Genomic DNA, 18,181 nt, shown 5'->3' with positions numbered 1-18,181 from the left:
CTCTATAATATTTATCGATAGTTCCATGAAAATATGTACAATGTTGTAACATAAAACTATGTTCAGACAGCTTAGATTAGGTTATAAGACTATTTCCAAGAGAGAAACAACCTTTGACTGATTATGGACAGTTCTTTATGATGCCAAAAAAAGAGCTCCACTAATTAGTTTTTATGTGTCGTTGAGCGCCTTGCATTTTCTTAGGCGTATTATTTATATTGCCGCCAGCTTAAGTGGATGTCAAGAATAAAGTATCTTTCAAGCAGCTTCTACGACTGCCTTCCGGTAAATTTCTAACACTACGACCCCTACAATTAGGAAAATTCTAACATTACTTAGGGCGAAACGCTCGCTGCTTCTCTTGGGATATACTTTGAGCCAAAAAGCTCTTGACTAGTTCCAAACTAGACTTATCCAAAAGCAACCGGATATCATTGATAGTGAGGTTAGGCATTTCATAACCAGTCTCGAGTGCACGGTCAAGGTTAATATTACTGCTCTACTATTGAAGTGAAAAGTCGCTTACCTAAAGGTGACTATGTAGATAAGGAACCCTAAAACTGGTATTGAAAGCTAGCTCCTGGCTTATATACACCCCTAACAAACTTCCCCAAAAGCTGTGATCCATCCGCAAAGGAGAAGACGTGTACCTCGATTTTATCAAGCAGTTCGTTGAAGACCTTAATTCTGAGAGTGTGAATTAACTAGTTCATGTGGCGTGCCCTTACTCACGTCTCGATCAGCGTGAGTGCCATTCCACTCCGCCATGATTATTCTTTCGCTGAAAATGGCGTGTTTGAGACTTGATTCAGCCTCAAATCTATAAAAAATCTGTTATGACCGCTTCCAACAAAATATTATTGAACACTTCTTCGATATCTAGATAGGTTCCTACTAAAGCTTTCATCGTTGATTTTCGGCAACTTAATTTTTGGTGTAATACAATCATTGCTCTTTGCCCTTTCTCTTTCAGCGCCACTCTTTATTTCGCAAACTTCCGAACACTGTCTAAAATGTTTGCATTTGCCTTCACCTTAAAATGGTGGAAACCAGTTTCAATGTACACAAAAAATGCTTTAAGATTTAAGACTCGTATTAACCAGTTCCAACCAGTGAAGTTGATTAAAAAGCCAGAGCGTAAGTAGATAACTCATTCAAGCGGTATAACCTCTAGTTATAATATCCATATTTGATTTATACCAATTGATTGTTCGATTGCTTTCTCTTTTAGAACTTGTGAATCTCTCATCAAAAAATGTCACCTAAAAGAAATGCAGATAGTGGGTATATAGTACTTATGTAGATCTCATTAAATTTCTGGAACTGCTCGAAATTCTATTTTTATTTTATTATACCAGTTCATGTTCGATTCAGCAGAAATAGAACCTAGAGACCTAGCAATAATTTTTATTTTTTCACATATAATATGTTTCAAGCTAAATCTACTAAATGCGCTGTTCAAATTTTTTCGATTCTATTACCGGGTAAATGACATTTCAAAAAATATATTTTGCTAAGTTGATAGAACTTGTTCTTAATATGTAACTATGCCTGAGCGCGATCTGTCAACCATGGTGCTTGAAAATCATCAGGCAAGTTTAAGAGAGATGGCAAGCGAACTCGACATCGAGTTCATCGAATGATTTTGGGGGATATTTTAGATATGAAAGAAGGTCTTGCTCGACGCGTCCCGCTAAAGCTGATTTTTTTTTCAAAGAGGGCCCCGTAAACAGTTCTCTTTGGACATGCTTGATCGTGCGAATTCCGATCTCACATTCAGGGAGAGCATTATAACTGCCGATGAGACATGAGTTTATGAGTTTGACATGCAAACAAGTCAACAATCATCAGAATGGAGGGGAAAAAGGAGCTGAAACCTAAAAAACACCCAAAGCCGTACAAAAATCAAGATGATGCTCATTGTTTTTTCAATATTCGTGGTTTGGTGCTTCATGTATTTGTTCCGGAGGGACAGACGGTCAATAAGGAGTTCTATTTGGCCGTATTGAGGCGTTTGCGTGAGAACATCCGTCGAAAACGGCAGGGAATTGTGGAGGAACAATTCATCGATTTTACACGATAATAATTGTGACCAAATTTAAAGTCAAAAACGCAATGAATACCATCAGTCACCAGATTTGGCGCTGTGTGATGTTTTCTAGTTTCCCAAACATAAATTGAAGGTTCGTGGAACTCGTTTTCCGTCAATCGAAGAGATACAAGAAAATTCGCTGAAGTAGCTGAAGTGCTTAAGAAAAATGTTTCGAGGACTGGAAAAATCGTTGGCATAAGTGTATTAGATCAGGTAGAATTACTTTAAAGGCGACAATTTTCGGGTACTTATTTGTCACAAAAATAAATTTTGGGGGAAACTGAACGAACTGAGAGGCGATCGCTTTTAAAACGAATGCAAAAATCATATTTAACGCTGCTGTTAACTAATTTGGCAATTACGTCATCTCTAGTGCTATAAAAAATAATAAAACAATATGTTTCATAAAATAATAATAACAAAATTTCATCAATGCCACTAAAATCTTCCTCGTACAATTATACTAATTTAGGTGTGCAAATTTCTACAAAACCGCTAAGTTAAAAAGCTTAATACCATTGGACCAGCTTCTGATTGATTCACGCCGATAAGGCCTATGAAAAATATATCAATCAAGCACTCAATGTCGTGCGTTCTTTCGGCAAGCCTAGAACTTTTTTTTCGGCAATTATGTTGTTAAATTGAATTAATTGAGAAATGTTTCTAATTTTACGCGCAGCTTCTCGTGTTAGATTGTCGTTCGGCGCAAACCGACGCGTCTCCATTTGAATGTGCTGCGCATGTGCATTGCTTGTTCTGCTTTTTTTTGCAAAGTATGTCTTTTATAATCAAAGGTGAGCAACTTTTTTATTTAATCATAATCTAAATATTTGTTTCAATTCAGTATTTGCATATGCGTACATACATACATACATACACATTGCTTCTTTCGTTTTCGTCTGTCAATTATATAAATGCTAGTATATAACAGCTTTAAATAATATCCTCTTTTTGCAGCTAATGAGATGCAAAGAACTTGAATAATTCATTGCATAACATACGACGATAGTATTTTGAATTCGGCAACAACCCAGCAGGAAATTTACTTGATTGCGCTCCATTGTCATTTCAGTGTAAAAACTCACACATCCAAACGATTTATATTTTATCAATTTTTAATTCTGATTTTGGGATTAAAATTTAATTTTCAATTTTTTTATAAAATTTAAAAAAAAAATTTCAATTATAACTTTCATATACATAAATGTTGGTTTTATAAATTAAATTTTCATTTTTAATCCCAAACACTAAATTAAATTAAAAAATCATTAATTCGTAAAATCATAAATTAAAAATTATAAATATAATAATTTAATTTTTATTCCAAAATATTGGAATTAAAAAATTCGCTACCCTTGTTAACGGCTTACAATTTTTCAATTAAAGCAAAACTGGTAATAGTGAAATTCGTCAAAATATGTATGATTTTTTTTTCTCAAAATGAAAACCTTGACATTTTTAATAAATTATTCAGAAAAAAATTTTATTTTTTTAGTTTTAGTGGACCAGTAGTCAACGCTTTTATTTACAAGCAAATAAAAAGTTAAATATTAGTAATAAATACATTTTTGCATTAATTTTATTTACTTATTTTTAAATACTTATATAATTAAAGCTAAAAATATCATATCAAAAATTAATTTATAAAAGTAGAACTATTTATTGCCCGCGACTGTCATTCAGAAACTCTCCAAGCGTTGGGAAGCTCGTTCAATCAGCTGTGCACTGTTTACTTGCATTTCTAACAATGTATAAATGTAGCTTTATACTATGATTTTTAATGTTCGATAAAAAAATATAAGCAAAGTTGATTTTGCCATATTCATATAACTTTCAGCAAAGACACAACTAAATTAAGCGAATGATAATGAATTGACCATAAAAACTAAAAAAGTGACACGTTTTGAGGTAAGCGTCTGAAAGCGAGAGAAAACGTGTACGCCCAAACTTCTGAGATAATCGGAACAAGAGAAGAGTTGAAGCTAGAAAATCTATATCCCAAATAATGTTGAAGAACTCTACCAAATTGAGAATGTTTAACCGGATACAAACTCAGCCTCTAAACAAATACTTTGTAAGCACAATTAGCATTGATTGAAAAATTCTACAATTAATATTACATACATATGTAAATGCATCAAAACAAGATGCTCACAAAATACTTTCATTGTCACTTTATTAAAATTGAACTTAAAAAAATTATATGTGTTAATTAAGTTTTCCATTTTCCATAATTTGCAAAATTTTATCGAGTTTTTCGTTTTGCTCCGATAGCACCGTATTTAAATGTGTAGTAATCTTACGCTCTAATTGTTCAAACTTATTATCTATGTGAGTCTTTAATGCAGCTTCCAGTTCCGATGAAGGCGTCTCTCGGTTGGCCAGTGCCTGTTTCATGTGTTCTAAAAGTGTTGAGTTAGTTTGAACGTTTCCCATACCTTGCATTTGTTTGGCCGTTTGCATAAATAGCATGCACTTCTCAGCATTTGGTGATATTTTCTGTCCTGTGTTCAGCATCTTCTGAACATTTTCCATATTAATTTCTGTTCCCGTTGTTATGCCATTGGGATTGGGTGCCATTTGTATTAAAATACCAAATATACAGATATCGTCGGATGGTGTAAGCAACTGGGTGCATATAATAAAATCATAATTAAATAATGGTTTATAATTAAGAATCACTATTTACCTTAAGTAATAATTCAGTAATGCCTGATTTCTGCACTTCAATATCATATCTGTAGGAGAATACTTCACCATCGTCATTATCATCCTCATCGTCAGCAATTTCTCCGTACAAAGTCTCTGCATATTCTTTAAGTGGTCCCAGAAAGAGTTCCAGTTTTGGAGTTGTACACACCAAAGATAAGGAGTCAATTTTATAAAAAGGCCGCTTCAAACGAACCAGAAGTTCGCATGCATCATTGGATTCCCCTTTCTTAAGGAGAACTGCGTTTTCATCTCTTATAATTTCATGCAAAGAAGGCCTGTAAAATATCGTCAAGTAAAAGTTTTCAAGAACAAGAATAAAATTGTTTACCTTATGAAAATGTCCTCATGCGTTATTCTAGTTTGTAGGGTTTGTAATAGTTCACAACCTCCAACCCTTTTCCAATTACTTTCTGCCAGAGCAGTTATTGAAGATTCCATTGCATAGTCCTTTGTTCACGATTGGTTCATCAAACTGGTGGCTGGTTTCCTCTTTTTGTTGTGTATACAAAATCAAAAAAAAAAAAAATTGGAAACAAAGTGTTGCCAAGCTCAACATTGTATATGCGAAATAGTGGAAATTGTCAAATTCATGTTAATAAGCATTGTCAGAAAAAGGAAAAAATTAATTAACATTTTAATGTTAAAATTACTTTGAAAGTTATGAAAATTAAAAAAAAAAATTAATTTTCAACATAAACATTTTTGACTTCGGATATATATTTACTTATAAATAAACTACATCTTGCAACACAAAATTGTTTGTTACGAATCAGCTGATCCGCTGAATTAATTTGGCATTAGTTTAGCAATATGGCATTACGGATATCTACCGTCTTTGGTAAATTTGGAATAACTTTCAAGAAGCAATTTAGCACTGCCGTTGGTTTCTCCTATGCCTATAAGCCATGGACCGCAACTACCCCACACAAACGCCAACAAATGTGCGTCAATCACATGAACCGAGTAAAAAGTGTGGAAAGTATAAAATTGTGATGGTTCGTCATGGAGAATCTGAATGGAACAAAAGCAATCAATTTTGTGGTTGGTATGACAGTGCGCTTAGCGAAAAGGGCTTAGCAGAGGCAAAAGCAGCAGCGAAAGCTCTAAAGGAAGCGGGCTATAAATTTGATATTGCTCACACCTCGTTACTTTGTAGAGCTATCATCACATTAGACATAATATTGAAGGAAATTGGACAAACGGATATACCCATTTGTAAAACATGGCGTCTAAATGAACGTCATTATGGTAATCTCATTGGGTTAAACAAAGCCGAAACAGCTGCAAAATATGGTGAAAAGCAAGTACAAATATGGCGCAGAAGTTTTGCTACGCCTCCTCCGCCCATGGAAAAGGATCATCCGTACTACGATACTATTGTTAACGATGAACGTTATAAAGATGGTCCTAAAAAAGAAGAGTTTCCCATGTTTGAATCACTGAAACTGACAATAGAGCGTACGCTACCCTATTGGAATGAAACAATAGTACCGCAAATAAAAGAAGGCAAACTGATTATTATTTCGGCACATGGAAATAGCCTGAGAGGCATAGTTAAGCATTTAGATAGTAAGTATTTGCTAAATCGTGACTACAAACAAACACTAATCTATATACTTATATATATATGCAGATCTATCCGAAGATCAGATAATGGCACTGAACTTACCCACTGGTATACCATTTATTTATGAATTGGATGAATGCATGCGACCAGTTGTGTCTATGAAATTTTTGGGCGACGAAGAAACTGTCCGAAAAGCAATGGAAGCAGTTGCTGCACAAGGAAAAGCCAAATAGATTCAACGAGATGAAAATTATATACATACGCAAAATAGTAATATAAATTAACTGGAAAAAAATAAAAATTATGACCAAGTCTAAATCAAATAAAAAAAGTAAAATTTGAAATTTATTTTATTCTAAATTCGCATTATTAATGATTATTTCTGATATTGAAAATTGTCTTTGGTAAAAATACTTTATAAATTTTTCATCTAGTGAAATGCAACTCTTCGAATTCCCTCATGCTGAATTGCTGAATATCGGCTTTTTAATGTCATTTTCAACAAATGACCTTGTGGCTGTCATTTATAGGTCAAATAAAATTTTCCTTTCAGGAATTCGTATCCATTGGTGTTATCTAAAACGGTATACATCAAGTTTGTCAGATCCGGTTGTACGTATATTTTAAATAAAAATGTCAGGAAAATACAGAATTGTTATGGTTCGCCATGGTGAATCTGAGTGGAACCAGAAGAATCAATTCTGCGGTTGGTTTGATTCAGCTTTAAGTGATAAGGGAAAATCTGAAGCGCAAGCTGCCGGAAAAGCCGTAAAAGATGCTGGCTTGAAATTTGATGTTGCACACACATCGGTTTTAAATCGTGCAATTATCACTTTGGAAACAATTCTGAACGAAAGCGGTCAATCGGGCATTCCGGTTAATAAGTCATGGCGTTTAAATGAACGTCACTACGGTGGACTAACCGGCTTGAACAAAGCTGAAACCGCCGCCAAATACGGTGAGGAGCAAGTCAAAATCTGGCGCCGCAGCTTTGATACTCCACCACCACCAATGGAACCCGACCATCCTTACTATGATGTCATCGTTAAGGATCCCCGCTATGCTAATGGCCCATCTCAAGAAGAGTTCCCCAAATTCGAATCCCTTAAATTAACTATTCAACGTACACTGCCCTACTGGAATGATGTTATCATACCACAATTGAAGGAAGGCAAGCAAATTATTATCGCTGCTCATGGTAACAGTCTGCGTGGCATTGTTAAGCATTTGGATAGTAAGTTAAATAATCTGAAAAGCTTAAAGGCATGCAACTTATTTACACATTTTTTTGTAGATCTTTCTGAGGATCAGATTATGGCATTGAATTTGCCCACTGGCATTCCATTCGTTTACGAATTGGATGAGAACTTCAAACCCGTTGTTTCCATGAAATTCCTTGGTGACGAAGAAACTGTACGAAAAGCCATTGAGGCTGTTGCAGCTCAAGGCAAAGCCAAGTAAAATAATATAAACATACATAAGACATTAATCTGTTGGGGATTTTAAAAATACGGACATCCATAATTGCACAAGGCAATACAACGGCTATTAGAAATAGTAGAAATTCCGTAAGAATGCAAATATTATTGTTGTGGAAAATTCATATTCAAATTTATGAAACTTTAATAAATTATTGTTAAACATTAGCTGCTGTGTTTCATAATGACCCAAAATATTTTTACTACAAGTATTAAAATTTAAACAAATATATGTTCGCTTTAGATTCTTGTTTATTTTGTTACAATCCAACTTGGTTGAACCACGTTCTAGTTAGGAGTTTAATTAATTTTGTGCTGTTGATTTATTTTTTCTTGTGTTTTTTACCATCTTTAGCCAGTTCTAATCCTAATATGCATTTTGGTGGTACTTTGTAAGTTTCGGTCAATAAGTTATAAACAAACCGCACTTGATTACCTTGAATCTGCAGTTGTTCGGCCTTTTGATGTGGCAATTTGACAACTGTGGTACTAGCCGCCGCCCCCTGCTTACACAGTTTAATAAACTCTGGAACGATAATGCCATAACACTCCACGTTGCTGATCAGCGTAACCTTCTTGTTACCCGAACGAGTTGCAAGTGACATTTGTATGAGTGGCTTGTTGGACGCTACATTCTTGAGCTCACACATTTGGTAGCTGTATTCCATTTTGCTGGTGATGGCACTGCAAATTTGACTGACGGTTGCAGACTTGCTGTTACAAATTTTTTCAAGCGTTTCGTCTAACTGTATAGTACCACCTGTCGGATCAGCTTTAGGCAGATTATGTTTGCTTATATATTCACGTATAACCTTTTTGATTTGTGCGGTTGGTACACCTTCGCCGCGCTTAAAATTCATTTTAGCAAAGAAAGGCGCTGTTTCATCCGAAACAATATAAGTTTCTGTCAATTCTGAACGAAATAGTGGCTGATCTTGTAGTTCACCATCTGCGGCTTGTTTTGGAGGTTTGAAATCGGTTATAAAATTAACCACTTCTGGATGATCAAGATCTATGGAGGTAATTTTATCCACGCCCTTTGACTCTTCGCGTACAACAATAAAGCCCTGATCGATCATTTCGTTGAGGAAATTCGAAAGTTTCTTATATTTAGTTTTCTTCAAGTCAATTGGCTGAGGAGCTTCAGGCACAACATATAAACGATAGAAATTGCTGGTCAAGAGTGGCAATTGCAAATTTTTGCCATGATTTTTCAGTGCAGCTAAGAAAGCATTTTTTAGTATCATTTCAGGCGTTGTTTCACTTTCCGCTTCAGAATCTTCAACGCCAACGTTTTCACCATTCTCTATGGATATATTCTTATTTCTTTCCGCGTCTATTTCACTAGAAGATATTTCCAATTTCTCTAGTTCCGGGAATATTGCCTCTCGATTAGTTGTTTCAAGCGTTTGTGTACTGGCTACAATATCTGCCAACGTTAACTTATCATTTCCATCCTTTTTCTGTTTGTCCTGCTTAGCACCCAGTTCTGGAAAATCGTCTTTTGTTAATGGCGCCGCCTTTTTTAATGGTACTTGTTGTATTAATGTAGGCTCATGGCCCCATAATTTATCACCGAATATATGCAACATCTTCACGGCTACACCTTGACGACCGCACATATACAAATCATCTGAAGATCGAGGTAAATAACCAACTGCTACAGCAGACTCATTGGAAACCAAATTAACACCCATCAACTGTCCTTGCCGATAGCGTCCATACATATTCATACCGGTACCTTTTGGCACTACACCGGGCAACATTAGTTCAGCGCCATTTGAGAGTTTCGGCAATACTTCACGGTGTGTGGTGAAATAGGGCAGCAAGGACGGCACGAGCCACAAAGCGTACAAGGTCGGTGCCAACTCGCCTGACTCAAGTTCGAAGAACATAGGCAATTTGTCTACACAGAAAACGTTCGTTTGTGTGCCGCCATGCGTTGTCAATTTTAGCTGCGTTACGGCGCTCTTTGCTGGTATCACTAAACTGAGTTGTTCGGCCGTTGCATCCGGAAATGCCTTTTCTACACGTTGTCGCAAACGTTTTGATTCAGATCCTTTTAATGGAGCATTACTCCGTAATTTATATGGTTTAAGAAACATCTCCTACACAGTCAACAAATACCTGATGAGTTGCGATAACAGTAGGTATGTATCGATATTTGGATTCAAAATTTATATCGATTTATGCTATATTAATTGTTATTATTAAAAACTGATTCTTTTTAATAATAATCAACTTTTATATACATACACTTATATTTGAACGTGTTGCTGCTTTTAATTTTCTAATTATTATACCATTTTTGTTTTTGCCAATATTGTGAAATAGAAAAAGTTGTTGTTGACATCACGAAGACCCTATTTCATGAACGCCTTGCAGCGTTGCAAAAATTTTTGAAATCTTATAAATGTTTTCCAGTTCTGTTTTAAATTGAAACTTAAATAATCAAAGTTCAAATAAATGCAAATATGTAGTGTAATATGTATTTGTAATCCTCGCATCGGTGGTTACATTCGGGTATCTCCATTTTGTTATATGTAACTGTTTTAAATTTTTTATACGTTGAATTCTACAGTGGTGGTCATAAATGATGAACTATTTTCTGTTTATCTGTTTATGAAATGCTGTGTTATACGCATGCGAGTTTCTGAATTAACAAACGAATTTTGTAAAATAAAAAAAATCTTATGTTGATTTAACACTGTTACGGAAAAGGATTTTTTTTTAAATTTTTACACACTATATAATCCGCATCATGTATAAATAATTTATAATTTTTGTCGTTATTTACTATTAGGATCTCCCTAGTGGTAGCCCTAGCCCCTAGTAGTAGCCCATGAAATGAAAATGCAAAATAAGTAAATGTTTTTCATTTGTATTAAGTACACACTTTACACATTCACATTATACATAAGTTAAATAAAAATACACCTAAAAGATATTATTCATAATTTGCTGCTTATAATATATATGTATTTAAAGACTAACCATATAAAATATATGTATGTGTGTGTATGTATAGTATGTGTGTATGTTAGAAGTCTAACTTGATTAATTATGACAAAGTTTAATATTTTTTTATAAATATTTTTGCATACACACATACATGTGTGTGAGTGTGTGTGGGTAAAGATATGCACGATTTACTTAAAAATATGTAAATATGTTAAAAAAACTGTTTCTGTTTACATTGGGCTGATTCAACTGGCGCTCACACACACAGCAGATTTTACAAAAATTTCTTACAACATACATAGAATACTTGAAAATGTACGACATCATCGGCGCGCAACAACAAAGAGCACACGAATATGACATTTTGCATGTATTTCACAACAATAAAAAATACACAAAATCTCGTTAAAAAATCGCTGCTGACCTAATGAGTCGCTAGTGAAGCACCGTGTTGTTGTTGCCTTGTGATTGCCTCACGTTGTAGCCACTGTATGATATCCTGGTAGTTGCGTGCCATCCAGTCCACATTGACACGCACTTGTTCAAGAATTTGTTGAATGGAACGGCCGTTATCCTTAACATCGGTTTTAACGAACGACTCCAACTCGGCGAGGAAAAATTTCGAATTCATGCGTTTGGTGGCGAACTTCAGTATCGCATTTATATTGGACATCGTTGAACCCAAGCTGCACAATAGAAACCGTTATGAAAATTACAAAAAAAAATTATTTAAAAAAATCGAATATTACTAATTTTTGATTTCATTCCAATTGTTGCGCATGAAGTCGAAAGCGATCTGCTGGCCCACAACATTGCTTGATACCGCCGCGAACACCCTGTAAACGTCCTGTTTGCGTATGTCGTCGCCACTAATTGAGCGTCGCAGATAGCGCGATAAGATCCAGGGCTCGAGCGAGCAGCCAAGTGCGCTGAGCAGCAATTCCTTCTCCGTTGAGACCGACGTGCTGCGATAGCGCTGGAATGCAAAGTCCCACTCAAACTCGTTGCCATATTGTATTGCCGTGCAATAAACGATGCCGCGTAGGTTTGGCGGTATACTAAAGAGTTTCCAAAAATTTTAAATTAATAAAAAGTATTTCTTGAAAAAAAATTCACGCTACTTACGGATTATTTGTGTCCGGGTTGGGCACCTCAATCCAATTCTGGAAGTGACGTGCGCTCTCTAAAATGCAGTCTCGGTGCCCCAAATGGCAGGCCATATTCAATATTTCCACACGTTTGAATAGCTTGAGCATATCTTCGCCCTTATCAGCATCGTCGGTGAAATTATTCGGCGAAACGTCTTTGTACACATTTTCCAGCAGATCCAAAAGATAGTTCTGCAACAAAAGCGTAATAATTTGAATACTGGTTGAGAAAGTTAGTGAGAGTTCTTTCGTATTCCGATGGCATGGTGTTGATCTTTTTTTAGTTTTCGACTCACTACAATTTATTTATCTCAGTAATAACATTATAACTCCAGTAGGAAGGCGTTTCCTTAATAATGTTATTTCCTGTTATTTAGCCCTAGTTCATTTTAAACGCAAATTCTTTCCACTTACATAGACCCAACCGTGCTGAGAACGGATAATATCATCCGATTAACCTACTAAAACCATCGCTCACACTAAGTCCAGTCCGCGAAATCAGTATGGACCTGGATCTTTATTTCACCATGAACTATCACCTCGACAACACGTTCCTACACCATTCGGATGATTTTCTAGTTCGTTAAATCAACAAAAATATCATATGACTTGGTTCATGGAAACTATAATCCATACTTAGGATATTTATATCCGAAGGGGTTTTCCATTATCCGTATAACTTTCGGATGCAACCCACAAAGAGAAGATGTGATTCCAAGTGTAGCCAGGTCCTTCTCCACCTGGTCGTTCCAACGGAATGAAGGTCTTGCTCTTCTTCTGCTTCACCCTGCGGGTACTGCGTGGAATACTCTCAGAGCTGTAGTGTTTTCATCCATTCGGACGACATGACCTAGCCAGCGTAGCCGCTGTCTCTTAATTCGCTGAACTCTGTCAATGTCGTCGTACAACTCATACGGCTCATAGCTCCATCGATTGCGGTATTCGGCGTTGCAAATGCGCAAAGAAAAATAAATCTTCCGCAGAAATTTTCTGTCGAAAACCTCGAACGCCGACTCATTCTCAAATCAACTCACCTTCAATATATCGTAGTCTCCCTGATTCACCAACATCGAGTCGATGAAGTTGAATGCCGTCATGGCCGCCTTCCAGGGCACATGATCCATTTCATGTTTGAGGTAACGCGTAAGATTCAATGCCGTTTCGTAACTCAGGTATGCACCGCGCGCCAAATTCATAGCGTCATCTATTAATTGCGCACGATTCGCAGGACTAATACTTCTATACTTTTGCGGCTGCATTAGATGTGTTGTAATTGCTTTCCAATTGTCGACATCATAGTTAACGCGATAGTAACCGGTTTGTTGGATATTGAAAATGAACCATTCGGCCGTCGAAAGATTACGATCATCAATTTCGTAAGTTTCAGTGCGCGGCACCCACGTCATCGGACGTGTGTTTTCGAAATTCAATTCCTTTGAACTGGTGTATGTGATCGGTATCCACCAGAGTGGATTTTCATCATTGGCCGAGTCGCCATCATCTGACTGATTTGAAAATACGAAACGTTGTTGTTCCATACGTATGGAGTGTGCGTTTGAAGAGCGTGTTACGGTGAGTACAGGATAACCGACTTGTAAAGTCCACGTATCCATGATTTCTTTGACGGTGGTATTGCGGTCAAGCAAACCGGCGGAAATGGCTTCTGTTGTTAAGAAACGCCATAAGTCGTCCTGTTCTGCGGCATGATAAGACCTATAAGAGATGAGAGTTATTGAAGTTATACGCTTACTAAATATTGTCAGCAACCTACATTTCCTTGAGATACTTGCTCAGACCTCGTCGAAAGACTTTTGAAGTTAAGAAATGACTCATCATGCGTATAATGGTCGAACCTTTGCCATAAGAAATACGATCGAAAATTTCTGAAATTTCATCGGGATTAAAGACCTCCACCGAAATTTTATGCGATGATGAGAGCGCATCCAAATGGAAAACATTTTGCAGTTCGCTAACCACAAATTGATCTTGGGTCTTCCAATCCGGATGAATAGCATCCACTGTTATGTACTCCATATAACTTGCGAATCCCTCATTTAGCCAAATATCCGACCACCAACTGGGTGTTACCAGATTGCCAAACCATTGATGCGCCAATTCGTGTCCAACAACACTGGCAATGCGTTGCTTATTAGTTGTAGCGGAGACTCCTTCCTCAAAGAGCATTGTCGTCTCCCTTTAAGAGTGGAGCGGTGAGTGACTTTTACATAAATATTATTATTATCTACCATAATGTACCTGTAAGTGATCAGACCCCAATTCTCCATTCCGCCAGCTTGGAAATCGGGTAGCGCTATCATATCGAGCTTTGGCAGTGGGAATGGCAAATCGAAATATTCTTCTAGGAATTTTAAAATTTTCGGACCAACGCTTAGCGCGTACCGCGCCGATTGGATGGCGTCCTTACGCGCCCACGCAGAGAAGTTGCCATCGGAAATGTGATCAAAGTCGGAAATAGCGTAAGCTACCAAATATGTAGACATGGGTAGGCTTTCAGCGAATTGATCCCATACATAGTTCGAGAGAGACTCGCTAGAAGTTTAATGAAAATTATGTTTTAAAATTGAAATTATTTCATGTTATGCAATACTTACTGTGGTTTCGTCCAAAGGATGGGCATATTAGACACCGTGGTCATGTTACGTGGTCGCGCTATTTTCAGTGAGAAATTTGCTTTCAACGATGGCTCATCGAAGCAGGGAAACGCTCGCCTGGCATCCGTGGCTTGAAACTGCGTAGAGGCCAGCCAACTGTAAAACAAAAATAAAGTTTGATTTTTAATTGAAATATGACGCAACACGAAAAGGCACAAAGAGAGGGAATGTATCTTTCTTTGGCCTACGTTCTCTCAAAAACATTTTCAGTGTACTCTATAATCTAAAAAATTGTTTTACTATCCTGAGTTTGGAGCTTCGTGAGGGTTAGATATGGCTGAGTTTAAGTTTTCAACTCTTTTTATTTCAACGGAAATACCTTAAAGAAATGAACCGCTATTCATAGCATGAACAACAAAAGCTTCTAAAGTATTCTGTTTGAATATAGTGATCTCAGCTTAAACCATAGTATTTTAGGATCCTCTTCCTTAGGTTACATAAACGGTTGCGACAATTGGCATATCGGACTCTGTGCTGTAGTGATACTGATAGAAAATATTTCTAAAATAACTTTGGAGAATGCTGCCAAGCTAAACAAATGTAAGTCCGGCTCCTTCCGGTAAGGGTACACCTGTTTTCTGGAGACGAATGTCTTCTCTCTATGTGTAGTCATAACTTCTAAGTTCTACTCTTGGATCATTCGCGCATTGAAATAAGGGGAGACGGAAAAGCTCGTTATACAGGGTTTGTCCGAAAAGTAATAGGATTGAGTGGATTAAAAAAAAATTATTGCACCAATCGTTACAATTCTTTAAAATCTTTCAAAATAGGCTCCTTCTGTGTGATGGACCGCTGCCAGCACGATTTCCAAGCTTGGAAGGCATTCTCTGGAATAGCCTTGAGAGCCGAGGTGCATACTGCTTGGATCCAATCTGTAGTCTCAAAATGCTTGCCTTTCATCGGCCTTTTCAGGCAAGGAAAGAAAAAAAGTCCGGGGGCCACATCTGGGCTGTAGGGCGGCTGCGGAAGCGTTGGGATGCCGGCCTTGATTAGGTAGCTGTTCATAAGAAGGGCGGTGTGAACCGGGACGTTGTCGTGGTGCAACTCCGTCATAATGTCATGAACCACAGATTTTGATAAATTTACCATCTGGGCAATTAAAGGAATACTTAGTCGACGGTCTAAGTTCTAAACTTTGCGCACAAGAGTCACATTGTCGGTGCTTGTAGAAGTCGCAGGTCTTCCAGTACGGTCTTCATCAGCGACCGCTTCCCGGCCCTCCAAAAAGGCCTGGTGCTACCGAAACACACCAATTCCTGTTAAAACAACATCTGAGTAAGCATGCTTGATCATATCTAAAGTCTCTAAGCAAGATTTACGGAGTTTTACACAGAATTTAATCGTAGAGCGTACCCCTGCTCTAACGAACGCTGCATTTTCGCCTTGCACCACACACAGGAACACGTCGCGCGAAAAGGTTTGTCCTGACTCTCCAGGTGCTCGGAAACAACTGCCGAACCGCTCGTTCATTAGCTAGGAACATCGTCTACCGAATCCAGTCGGTGCGCGCACGCTCCGAAGTACAGTCTCGGCGAAAGAAAATCAGTCCTATTACTTTCCGGACAAACCCTGTAATCTTCTTCACGCTTTCTAATTCTTCTTCTACTTTTTATAATAATTGATGTACCTTTTTTGGATTAAAAGATAAGATTGGAGTTTGTCAACCATGCCAATTTAACCTCAAATATTTATTTTTAAAACTGGACTAAAGAAAAGCTCTTGTTTTTTGTCGACCAAACACTTTTTAAGTTTCTTAAATACGCCATATGTCCCAATTTCGGCGAAATACAATCATCTAAACATACAAACGCACATGTATGTGTAATTTTTAATTGCGCCTTACCTGTCACTCACTTCAGTCACACTAATTTGGCTGACATACGCACTTGTACCATGTGCATAATTAACAAAAATGGCCGACTTACCGCTTTTCGTTGCCCACTTGATACGAACTGCGATAGAACCCCTGCAGATAGTCCTGTATTAGACCGCTGAACCGGATGCTTATCTCGTACACGCCACCCTTTATTAGTTTGTCATACAGTTCGATGATGAAGAATTGCTTGCTCTCGAGCATGTATTGTTTTCGTATCCTCAGTTCGACGCCGTCAATTTCCGGCACATACCGAGCATGCTCTGCCAAAGCCGGCTGCAATGCCGACGTCGCCGTTGACCTGCCAATATGCCGTACGGATACATCGTTTTTGGTGATATTCAACTCGACGGCATGCATGGTAATGTTATGGCAGTCCTCCAGTACAATCACTTGGATACGTACCTCCCCTTCGAATGTGAAATTATTATTGAGTAGGTATGGCACAAGGGTGATATTATATTTCTGCGGCTTCATCGAATTTGGCAGACGTACGTCACGTTCGTAGTGTGTTCGCTCTTTAGCTTCATCGCTGGTGCTGCTCGCCTTCAGTATATGCTTCTTTACCGTCGTACAAATGACTTCCTCATCCGGCAACGGTGTAAGCTGCTGTTCACACGTAGCCACATTGTAAATAATAAAGCTGACCGCCAGTAGCGTGCACACAAAACATGCGGCGATCAGAAAGAGTGTTGTACCCGAAAAGGTGTAACCGCGACGCGTCGTAAAGGTTGTGGTCGGCGGCGTATTGGTAAGTGTTGTGGTCGTACGATGATTATCCATATTGATGTTTTCACGGACGTGTATGTCCTTAAGTACCATGCTTTGTACTACTTTTCTCGTAGATTTGTGGTTTAGGTTGATCGTTTTTTTTTCAATAATTTATTTGTTTATATAAAATTGTACAACGTTGCGAATGAGCGGTGCGTATTCTGTGGTTCATCTATTCGCCATTATTATATTATCATAAAGTGCTGGCCATGAGAGAAAATTGTCAACCTGTAAAGTAATAAAAAGTTTGATCAATGATAAGATTCATGCGAAAGTTTTTGAAATTTTTGGTTTGTTAAATCAAATTTATTTAAAAAAATTGCTTTCATTTGAAAACGGGACATATTTTATAATTTATTGATATTATTGAGGTAGTCGTCATTTGAATGACAGAATATTTTTTTGTTTGTGAATAGTTGAAACTTTTTCATAAATAATTAATTATAATTATATATATTCCAATGTAACGGCTGATCCAAGAAGATCTATATGTTTCAATAGCATTTTTTGACAGATCACGCTTGAGTCTTGTCAAGATGTCATGTTATTCTTGTTCAGTATTGTTTGGCATTTCATCATGGAAAGACTTACACCTGAACAACGTTTAAAAATCGTTCAACTTTATTACAAACAATTCACGTTTTGTAAAGAATGTTTTTGGCGCGCTTCGCTCAACTTATGGTCTACATAATCGGCCTCCTGAGCGTACTGTTCGCAACATCATCACCCATTTTGAGACCTAACATTCATTTTTGAATAATTTTCGAGTCATTAGGTCCAGCACGCAGTGAAGTAATTATAGCAGCCGTAGCTGAGAGTGTACACGAAGACCGTGGAGAGTCGATTTGGAGGCGTTCGCAGCGGCTTGGTCTGACGTATGGCACGACGTGACGCATTTACGTTAAGA

The 18,181-nt window shown here is 37.3% G+C and overlaps 5 protein-coding genes across 5 annotated transcripts in view; 2 read left to right on the top strand and 3 right to left on the bottom strand.

Moving 5' to 3' along the window:
- Positions 1-3,824: 3,824 nt before the first annotated feature.
- Positions 3,825-6,715, top strand: LOC126766109 (phosphoglycerate mutase 2-like). Its single transcript, XM_050483934.1, is given in 4 exon segments — positions 3,825-4,166; positions 5,578-5,711; positions 5,714-6,373; positions 6,438-6,715. Coding segments are annotated over 3 exon segments (924 nt in total). The 5' UTR covers positions 3,825-4,166; positions 5,578-5,614; the 3' UTR covers positions 6,605-6,715.
- LOC126766112 (uncharacterized) lies at positions 4,252-5,350 on the bottom strand. Its single transcript, XM_050483948.1, has 3 exons — positions 5,133-5,350; positions 4,782-5,079; positions 4,252-4,720 (listed from the first exon to the last, which is right to left on the bottom strand). Exons 1-3 carry the CDS (start codon positions 5,240-5,242, stop codon positions 4,301-4,303), a joined length of 828 nt encoding a protein of 275 aa, XP_050339905.1. The 5' UTR covers positions 5,243-5,350; the 3' UTR covers positions 4,252-4,300.
- A 183-nt stretch (positions 6,716-6,898) lies between the features above and the next one.
- LOC126766116 (phosphoglycerate mutase 2) lies at positions 6,899-8,017 on the top strand. Its single transcript, XM_050483957.1, has 2 exons — positions 6,899-7,605; positions 7,666-8,017. The coding sequence occupies exons 1-2, from the start codon at positions 7,005-7,007 to the stop codon at positions 7,830-7,832; spliced, it is 768 nt and encodes a 255-aa protein (XP_050339914.1). The 5' UTR covers positions 6,899-7,004; the 3' UTR covers positions 7,833-8,017.
- A 66-nt stretch (positions 8,018-8,083) lies between these two features.
- On the bottom strand, positions 8,084-9,998 carry LOC126766092 (eukaryotic translation initiation factor 2D). The gene has a single exon (XM_050483850.1). It carries the CDS (start codon positions 9,952-9,954, stop codon positions 8,173-8,175), a length of 1,782 nt encoding a protein of 593 aa, XP_050339807.1. The 5' UTR covers positions 9,955-9,998; the 3' UTR covers positions 8,084-8,172.
- A 716-nt stretch (positions 9,999-10,714) lies between these two features.
- Positions 10,715-18,181, bottom strand: part of LOC126766044 (aminopeptidase N) — a 37,217-nt gene continuing 29,750 nt past the window's right edge. Inside the window, exons 2-9 of the mRNA XM_050483748.1 lie at positions 16,556-17,502; positions 14,571-14,726; positions 14,215-14,508; positions 13,730-14,152; positions 12,993-13,671; positions 11,936-12,150; positions 11,560-11,868; positions 10,715-11,496 (exon numbers count right to left, since the gene is read on the bottom strand). Coding sequence (XP_050339705.1) covers positions 11,235-11,496; positions 11,560-11,868; positions 11,936-12,150; positions 12,993-13,671; positions 13,730-14,152; positions 14,215-14,508; positions 14,571-14,726; positions 16,556-17,325 — 3,108 coding nt within the window. The 5' untranslated portion in view covers positions 17,326-17,502 and the 3' untranslated portion in view covers positions 10,715-11,234. The remainder of the gene's footprint in view (positions 11,497-11,559; positions 11,869-11,935; positions 12,151-12,992; positions 13,672-13,729; positions 14,153-14,214; positions 14,509-14,570; positions 14,727-16,555; positions 17,503-18,181) is intronic.

The sequence above is a fragment of the Bactrocera neohumeralis genome, chromosome 2 (assembly GCF_024586455.1).
Source record: "Bactrocera neohumeralis isolate Rockhampton chromosome 2, APGP_CSIRO_Bneo_wtdbg2-racon-allhic-juicebox.fasta_v2, whole genome shotgun sequence".
In the NCBI taxonomy this organism is placed as follows: domain Eukaryota; kingdom Metazoa; phylum Arthropoda; class Insecta; order Diptera; family Tephritidae; genus Bactrocera; species Bactrocera neohumeralis.
This window is presented reverse-complemented; position numbering and strand designations above follow the sequence as displayed.

Coding starts and splice junctions, on each gene's coding strand:
- LOC126766112 (XM_050483948.1), bottom strand. CDS start 5,242: ATGGAATCTTCAATAACTGCTCTGGCAGAAAGTAATTGGAAAAGGGTT. Junction 5,080..5,132: donor CATGAGGACATTTTCATAAG/GTAAACAATTTT, acceptor GATATTTTACAG/GCCTTCTTTGCATGAAATTA. Junction 4,721..4,781: donor TTACTGAATTATTACTTAAG/GTAAATAGTGAT, acceptor ATATGCACCCAG/TTGCTTACACCATCCGACGA.
- LOC126766116 (XM_050483957.1), top strand. CDS start 7,005: ATGTCAGGAAAATACAGAATTGTTATGGTTCGCCATGGTGAATCTGAG. Junction 7,606..7,665: donor CATTGTTAAGCATTTGGATA/GTAAGTTAAATA, acceptor ATTTTTTTGTAG/ATCTTTCTGAGGATCAGATT.
- LOC126766092 (XM_050483850.1), bottom strand. CDS start 9,954: ATGTTTCTTAAACCATATAAATTACGGAGTAATGCTCCATTAAAAGGA.